We start from the raw sequence: 9,734 nt of genomic DNA, 5'->3' as shown, positions 1-9,734 counted from the left end.
GCAGAATTCAGCGTTTGACCAGAATCAAAAAATAGATTTTATTGATTGATTACTTTCTTTATTGATTTAATTGCTTTTATAAAATTTTTGTGATACAATTTTATTAATAATAATTATACCTCAGCAACAAATTAATTGGAACACTGTTAATAATGCATAATGCAACGTTGCATATTTTACCGTTGCTCCAGTTAAGTTGTTGCCTCACCTTCACATAAATATTCAAAATAAGTTATTTCACAATTGCTTAATTGCTTAAAATATAAATTGAAGGACACAATTTAGCAATGTGGAATAATTTGATTATTACTTAAATTCTACCTTAACATTCTCCTCTCCGTTGAGTGGTATAATAATTACTCAACTATTTACACTTCTACAACAAGCTGTTGCCGTATTGGGGTAGGTTGTGGATATACTTTGGACTCAGATTGAGGTGAATTATCTTGTCGTCGGGTTTGTTTACACTTTTTCATAGATTTGTATATTACGTAAGTGCAACACAATGTCAGCAGTAAAATAGTTCCCACGTAACTAATTATATGGTGTGGTTGAGAAACTGGTTCGGCCTTAACTGAAAACTTATCCATAGCCTTTAACCTTTGATGTAACTTGGACAGTTCTTTCAGTTGTGTGTCAAGATGATCGTCAGCCTTGTTGATGATTGTTTTTATTTCATTTGGTGTAGTTATGGATGCAAGCTGTTCTACATGAAGAAATGATGAATGAACTACAGATGACAATGAGTAATGACCTTGAATTGTAACTAGATTATTTCTTATTGTACATTCTGGTCGTAATGTTAGAATACCCGATCCTTCTATTGTGACTTGATTTAATTGTGTTCCGCAAACAGATGATATTTCAGTTCTATTCACTGTAGCATATATCCATTGATTTGTTTGTTCCATTTTCGTCCAAACCATCTTATTGGATAACTGTGTTAATCTGCAGCTTGTTGCGGTTCGATTATTAAATAATTCTATCTCACACGTATGAGTTTCTGCGTATCTGCCTAGTTTTATATGCTTTCTAGAACAAATATACACCTCCTTGTTCGGAATTTGACAATTATCTAGCTCATTTTCTCGCAGGGGAATGTATTGAACTCGAAATGTGTTTACTGCTGTAAACGAGACATCACTTTTGATTGTTAAATTGGTGTTGTTTATAACTGTTGGTATATGTAATATCCTAAATAGTTCCATGTCATAAGAATCTATAAGTGGTACCTTAATAACAACTATAATTTGTTCCTTAGTTACTGCTCCAGATATTTCCATGATTCTGTAGAGTTGAACTAAATCATCTTGATTAACCGGAAATCGTCGAGATAGTGGAATATGACTTCTTATATGCTTAATCTCATTTTTGAGTTGTTGAGGTGATAACAATAGAGGACTTATTTTTCCATGATGAGAGTCAATTAAAACATTTATAATTTCTGCTTGTATTCTTTGCAAATTAGCATCCATCAGTGTCAATTGTATTGCAATTGATAAGAATATCTGCGTAATTTTAATTTGTTCGGTTTCATTGTCAATTCGATTTAATACTTGGCTAATTTGATCTTGAAGTTGACCAAGTTGATTATTCACAGTTACTTCATCACGTTTAAGTATATTTAATGTTGAATCTATTATGGAGGTTTGATTCTGCAGCAATCTAGCTAAGTGGTTATTATCTTCCTTAAGCTGATTTATTGTTTGTGCCATATTCTCTGCGTAATTTGAGTCCAGAACCCCAAATAAAGTCTTTGCCACATTTCCAACGAGGTTTATGGCTCCTCGTTTATCTCGTCTGTTGTTTAATAAAATCTTCTCCTGTAGAATATCATCTCTTGTATGCTCAAACGTACCTACGAGAGTGTGACAAGCCGAACCCTGCTGTAGTTTGATGCACAATTTATCTAGTGTAAAAATTCCATTAACGAATGTGTTATATTGAGTCTCTACCGGAGCTAATTCATAATAAACAACCATTTTCCATTCACCTGTTACCATCTGAACAGTGCCCATATTTTCGAAGTAGAGACCGATACTTGAATTAAGCTGCGATTCATCCAGAAACAATTAATCACAATATATATATATATATATATATATATATAAATATTGCTAATAACAATTTAGTGTAGTTTCTTTACAAAATTATATATTGCCAACTTGACATTTCTAATCTATTTTACCTATTGCGTTGGTTACTGTTGTTAATATATGTGTTAACTTGCATGGGTAAAATTCTGGAAAAAATCATTGGTAAAATAATTTTGGGGTATTTAACTAAAAAAAACTAATAAGTCATAATCAAGTCGCCTTTAGTAAAAATCAAGGCACAGCTGATTTCCTTCTACGTCTCCAGCACTATGCGTCTTCTGCTCTTTCTAGTAAAAATCATGTAACTATCTTAGCTACTGATTTTGAAAAAGCCTTTGATCGCATCGGAGTATACGCTATGTTTCAGCAGCTTGGAAAGTTGGTCAAAGGATCTTTAATTTTGTTAAAGCCTTTTTGACTAATCGCAAATTTTGTGTTAGGATTAATTCAACTCGCTCCGATATCTTTGCTCTGTGTAATGTGATTTCACAAGAATCTCCATTATCAGTAATTTTCGTTATATTAGCTTTCGACCCATTAAGTGAAATAATATTGAAACACAATAGAGTTGAACACGCTATCTACGCCCATGATGCAATAATATTCTCCAAAGCCAAGGATGTTCAAATGGTTCCATTATTACGACTGAGGTTCTTTTCAACAAAGGCAAATTTCTGATACTCGTACCGGTAGTAAATCTACAATTGAAGCAGTGAACTTACGTGAGCATACGTTTTCCAAACAAAATTAAAACCATGTGGGTTTCTGGGCATTCAAGAATCAGAAAATGAACTAGCAGATCAAGCTGTTGTGAATAAACTTAATCCTGCCACGCCAAATTATGTTGTATCTTACCAGTAATGTTGTGTTGTTTCCAAAAATGTTGTGTTGCATTTCTCGCCTAAATCACCTAGAAATTGTTGAGTCTTCTGCTTTCTTATTGCCGACTCTGACACAGTCTTTGTATCTATTTTTATTATCAATTAATCGTTTGAACTCCAGATTGTCAATTAATAACTCTGGTATAATTAAAACACTCAAATTTATTTTTTCTCAACTTTTATCAAGTTTTCGATCTCTAAAATTTAAGTTAAATATTTTAACATTTTCTAAGTTCTCTACGGACGCACTGTGTTTTTTATTTAAACAACCAAAATCAGACTTCCCAAAGCACCATTACATTCCATTACAGGTCAAGACTCACAATTAGACTTGTCGTCATGAACTCTCTAACTGAACAGAAACTCTGTTCTTCCAAAATTTCTACCCATATTCTCATCTTCAGAAAACTGTGAAAAACTTGATCATGTGCTTTATGCATATTTACGCAGAATAATAGAAAGTAAAATATTGGCCTATTTCTATTGGTGACTCCCAATTTTCTTAAGTTGAAAATTGGGAGTTAAGTTAAACTACCCACTAAGAAAAATGGTTCGTAAATAACATAATTTTTATGTTAATATATCTAGTTAGACTAGATGTACAACCAAGCTGTCTCTGACGCTATTCGCTCTCCCTTATTCTTACTCAATACATTCGGAAAAAAGAGAGATTTTGAACTTTATAAACAAACATTTGGATGACGAAGGGACTATGGAATGGTCAGTGTACAAATCGCTACAAATTTTTATTCGACTACGTATGGGACATTCTAAGCTTTTTCATGAACACCTTTTGAATGGAGACCCCACGATTTAATTGAAATACAGAACGAACACAAAGCTTCAGTTTTGCAAACACGTTATTCAAAATTAATCTTAAGACTGACTTAATAATGCTTTTTCTGCAATACCTTAAGTAAAAATGCTTTGCTCAAATTCAGTTGACCCTGAAATGCATTCACATTAATATGATATTAATAAAAATATGTATGTCTATATGGAATGTAGTTAAAATATATAATAGTATATACATAAGGTATGAGAATGTAACTCACTTCGCACAAAAAAAGTCCGTGCTTAGGGTTTAACCTCTTCCTAGTTGTCACCTCTGTATATTAGGTGATACACATTGATCATGTATCCATCACATGACAGGAAGTTCCAAGTAATTCTGCAATTGCGGGTGTTGGCATTGCAACGTAGGATTACTTAATGAGTTCAATGACTGAACCCAATAAAGCTTATTACCCATTTAATAATTTGACTTTAAACCAAATTTATACGGTAGCAACGTGAGATTGTTAAAAAAAAAAGCCAAACTCTTCAGTGATGAATAAATAGTTTACCGGTTGGATAACTACTCACTATCACCCAATTTTAGGCAAGGTAATGACCATATATGTTTCGTAAAAAATCAATATATACCTTTCGATTCATTCAGTACAGTGAAGCTACCAGGAAAAGCATTGCAGAATGAAATGTTTTTAATTATTGTTTGTATACGGACTTATAATCACATTTCAGATGTGGATGAGATCTGGAAACCTTTGGAAGTGTAACGATGGCGAATTTAAAAAACTAAAGTTGAATTAAAGAAAAAAATGTACACAGCATGATGTTATTACTACATCACACCTTTTTTTAGATATTATTACATATCATTACATATTTCACTATAATCCACAATATTCTTCTCCATTAATTCTCACAATATAATATATATAATATTTGTGCAATAGTCTTATGTTGTTATCTTACTTAACAAAATTATTAAATGATATTATCTAATCCAAAGCTTATATAAATTTAAATATTTTATGCAAATTAAATTAATTGAGAGTTAAATTAAAATATTCTTTTTTCGTTTGTTTCCATGTTATTAGTTATTAAATTTTAACAAACTACAAACCTCATTAAGTACATTATCTTAACCCGACCTATCCTATTAAACCTTTGAAGTTTGTTTTATTTTATTTCTAGAAAAAATTTTCCTTTACAAATTTGAATAATTGCTTTGTTGACTCATTACAGAACGTACCTTTCTTCTCGTTCTTTCGCCAACATCCTTGTATTTACCGGTTTTCTAACACCAGTAACTTTATATGGCCCTCTCAAATAGGTGAAAATTTAACAAAAACAAACTTTTTCTCCTTTGAGCCCTTGTCGTAAAAATTTTTTGATTTAATCTTTGCCATCTTTAGATTATTCCTTACCAACTCATCCGAGCGCTAGATTTGATATTTAAGAATCTTTGAATAATCCTCAAGATTGAACAACGGGGCTGTTTTCCGTTTCAACGCTACCGGCCTTTCAAACTCGAACCCAATAGTGTTCGTGTAGGAGTTTGTTTTGTTGAAGTATGTATGTAATTATTACTTGCATGCATTGTATGATGCTAACATTCGTTCCAGTTTTCTCCATCTTCGGTAACAAAACTTCACAGAAATTCACTTAATGGCCTATATCAAATATGGCCAAATAATGTTTGACTGGATCGCCATGTAATATGAGTATATGATGTTCTCAAATAGATTGATTATTATCTTAGCTCTCTAGCTACTTGTTGTATCCTTCTAGCAAATCTGTCGTACAGAACGTGAGATTCGTAAAATGAAAGTGTGTTCTTTTTAGTCAAAGTTGAATCGCTCCTTACTCATAAAAATGTTCCAGTATTTATACCGTTCGAAACTTTTGTACTAACAATATTTAAGATTTCTTATTTATTATGAGTAACCAAATAATGCATTGTTTAAAAAATACTATTTATAAATATATAGATATATAATCTATATCTTCTTTGCTCTTTTTTCTACTTATAACATTTCAATACTTTCTTACTTACAAATTTAGTTTATAACTATATGAATATTCTAGTTTCACCTCTGTCCTCGCGCCTTATGTTACAAATGTATACTTGTAACTCCATGAGAGTCGACAAAAGTGGATGTACGTTACTTGGTGCTAACTCGAATCCTTAATCTGTATTAGCTTGGTAGCCTATTTTTTGTGTGAAGTAGCTTGAGCACTTGTAACCCAAACTAATTGATATGAGAAATAATAATTACCAAATGATTTGTGTTGTATTTCTGAACTTTATTAAAATTATTTACTCTATTTATATAATATTATTTCATATAAAAAATATTCAATTATGCATTAATTAACAATAAATATTAGTGCATAATTCACAAAACAATAAATTTGCTCATGCTGTGCTGATATAATTGTTAGGGTGTTTAACTAAATAAGTACTAAATAAACACTAATATTACACTAAAGAAGTGCGGTCATCACAAAATAAAGTGCATAATTTCACTTTTCGTGGGTCAATGGTTGGTGGCAGTGTTTACCTAAATAAAATGTAAACACACATAACCAAATATTAGTGTAGTAATCATAAATAAAAATATTGAATATGTATAAACATAAACATTCTCTCCGCCATTGAGTGCCAACTCAACTTGTCCTATGTTTTGGTCACCGTGAAGTCCAAACGTGCTGTATTGTAAGTTCCGCTTATTGTAAGTTACTGGCAGGTTTTATATATATTTTTCCAACTAAGGCTTATTATTATCGTTATTGATATGATTAATGCCAAATAGCTTATAGTGTGATGACGAATGCTCTTCAAACGTACTTGAGAGGGAAGAGCTGGTTTTTTGATGGTGTGAGTTCCTTGTGCTGTGTTTCTAAATAATTGCTTGTTGTATTGAAGATATTCTGCACCTCATCAATGTGGACAACTGCTGATAGATTTCCAAATCGTGGAAATGAAGTGGACGCAATGCTGTAGATATAATAATAGCCATGTATAGTCACTTCTGAGTTTTTAGCAATGCATGTAAGTCCAAATGTAAGCATTTCGAATCCTATTAGTGAAAACTGACTCAAGTAGGTTTCGCAACTAGCTGACATCAATGTTTTAAATTTTGGTGCGTATAGCCACTGGTTAGGGTTGTGTAATTGCCTCAGTGCAATGTTTTGTTGGAGTTTTATTATGTTGCACATGGATTTATCGATGATTCCATACCCAATCTTGTTTGTTTCTTAGCGCAAATATATATATTATCCTTTGTTAAAAAACATTCCCTTAACTCATGATCATTAAATGTAATGTACTGGTCTGGACACTGTTTGTTGTTAAATACTCCACTTCAGGTTTGATAATTACCATGGTGTTGTTAATTACAACCGGTATCGGTGTTGTTTTGACACATGACACATGACGATTTTTAATTCTTGACTTTACTCTCATCAGCTTGCAAAAATCGGTTAAATTGTCTTCCGTGAAAGGTAATGTACGTGACGATGGTAAGTGGCACTTGATTTCGTTGATCTCCATTGTTAATTGCGTAGGTGTTAGTAGCAGTGAATTTTACCGTGATGTGTGTCTGTAAGCACATCAATTATTTCCGACTGGATATGTTGAAGGTTGGATACCGATTATGTAAGTTCTGTTGATAGAAAGAGTAGCAACTGAGTAGCGACATGAATCTGTTCCGCTACAACTCCAACTTTATTCAAACTCTTATCACCCTCATTTTGAAAATAATCAATTCGGGACGGCATGATTATTTTATCTCGCTTATTTATGTTTATTGTGGAGTCGATTATAAATGTTTGAATATGAATTAATTGCATCGCATAATCAACTCTACTGTTAAGTTGATTAGTTTGAATCAAGTTCTTCGAATAAGGTGTGTGCAATTATATATGTGAGTCCTGCTGTGTATTATATCTTGTCCAAAAGTTGTATATTCGAGACTGATCTAAATGTTGTATATCTTCCTTTTTTTATTTGTTCTGATTTGTTTAATTTGTTCGTGGTTTGTTATTTCCACAAATTGAAGGGAATGTTGTATTTCAATATGTAAATTTCATAATCGGTTATGGGATGAATTCTTTCTTTATTGAATACTCAGTTACAATTTCAGTGTTTGTCCATGTTACTCCACATATTTCATCACATGTAAGATTTTCTTTATTAAAATGAACTTTCCTTAAGTAACTCCTTATTGCTTCTTTTACTAGAAACAATATCGTTCAAAGAATACAGCCTTTTTTCTTAGTGCATTCTGATATTAAATTTCTGATTAGTTACATCACAGATTAACCAATCTTTGATGTGTCCACACTTTTTAATACTGCATTTTTCTTCAACTTATTTTTTCTTGTCAAATGCTTAACTGACTTTTCACTTATCAATTACTTTCACTAAATCCATACTAATTCTCTATTTAAGAAAACAGACTCTATATATATAGAGCTGCTTTCACCTACGCTTAAAGCTTTCTCTAATGTGACCTTTACATTAGACATGCCCCAATAACCCAAAAAATTTTAAAAATTAATTAAAAATTAAAGTTTAGTTTGTAATAATTTTGCGTAATTTGCAAAATTATTCGTCCTCCATATTTTTAATTGTCTTTTCAACAATTTGTTTTAGTGACTTTTTGCTAAACTATTGTGATCTTTAAATCACAACATACCAGTAGTGGAGCTGCCTTCTCGTTTTGTTCTAACTCGTGGATCATCTTGGATATTTTTTTTTAGAAAATTATTTCAGGATCAGTTTACGGGATTACACGTTCAGAGGTTACATTGGTCCGTCAGGTGTAGGATCGCAATGTAATTTGTCGATTTTCGATAGGTTGAGTATTATCTGAACTCTTCAGCCGCTTGTAGTATCCTTTCAGCAAATGTACCGCATTGGATATTGTTCTCATCAGTAAATATGCCGTATAAAATCTGAGACTCATATTCCTTAAAATCAAAGTTTAATCTCTGTTTATTGATAACAATATTTAATATTTTTTATTTACTATGAGTAATCAATCAATGTATAGGCTGCTCCCACATTGCTAATGAATAATTAATTTAAATATATGAATTGATGCTTTGCTATTCTAATATATTTAATAATACATATTTTTAATGCATATTTTTATATTTAGTATTTAGAATACTTCAAAGCGTCGGATTAGTAAACATCGTGTTATTAATTGATAATCCACTGCTTGTTTTGCATGAAGCATCAAATACAACTTACAGTTTTGTGGTGCTGCTTTCAGATCGAAGAACGCTGTGATTTGGGATGATTTAGTGAGATGTGAATTGGTTAATATCAGTTTTCTTTATATGTCTTAAGTCAGCATACTCATTCATACTCCACGTACTATTTCTTAAGTATTACATCCATTTCGAACCTTCTTTCTAATGCCCAAAACCTGTTTATAGCAATTTGCTTTGATTCACCAAGAATTGATGGATCTTGTTTCAATGGTAGTCAAACACTGAACCGACCATCGGTTTTTCTTTTCATGGATGTTGCAAATTGGGATTCTCACAATTCTTCTGCAAGAGTAATTTTTTTTGTTTGAAGTTTCTAATACATCTTATTGCCAGAATCGGTCGATTACATTTTTACATCTTGCTCATCCTCTAAACATATATGGCAAGTTTGGACTTAAGTTAATAAAATGTAGTCAGTTATCTTTTCTACAACAAGTCATCTAAGAACTATGTTCTGTAATAAGAGGAGATCCTTTCCAATTCTTATTTGGCCGATTGATAATATCTGATGAGCAAATTTGGCTCCAAGTAAGGTATTGATTTTGTTCAGATTGTTGAATGATGGATCTACCAGTTTAATATGTTTTGGTATCTTCCAGGTTGAACTTTCAATGTGAGTGCTAGGCTGATCACACACAGTAGTACATAGACTTCTACTCTGCTTGTGTATCCGTTTATTCTGGAG

General features: G+C 31.9%; 1 protein-coding gene across 1 annotated transcript; it reads right to left on the bottom strand.

Annotated features, from left to right (window-relative positions):
- Positions 1 to 368: 368 nt before the first annotated feature.
- On the bottom strand, positions 369 to 2,018 carry LOC119688653. Its single transcript, XM_038103324.1, has one exon. It carries the CDS (start codon positions 2,016 to 2,018, stop codon positions 369 to 371), a length of 1,650 nt encoding a protein of 549 aa, XP_037959252.1.
- Positions 2,019 to 9,734: the final 7,716 nt, after the last annotated feature.

The sequence above is a fragment of the Teleopsis dalmanni genome, chromosome X (assembly GCF_002237135.1).
Source record: "Teleopsis dalmanni isolate 2A chromosome X, ASM223713v2, whole genome shotgun sequence".
NCBI lineage: Eukaryota > Metazoa > Arthropoda > Insecta > Diptera > Diopsidae > Teleopsis > Teleopsis dalmanni.
The sequence above is the reverse complement of the archived record's forward strand: the minus strand, read 5'-3'. Positions and strand labels throughout refer to the sequence as shown.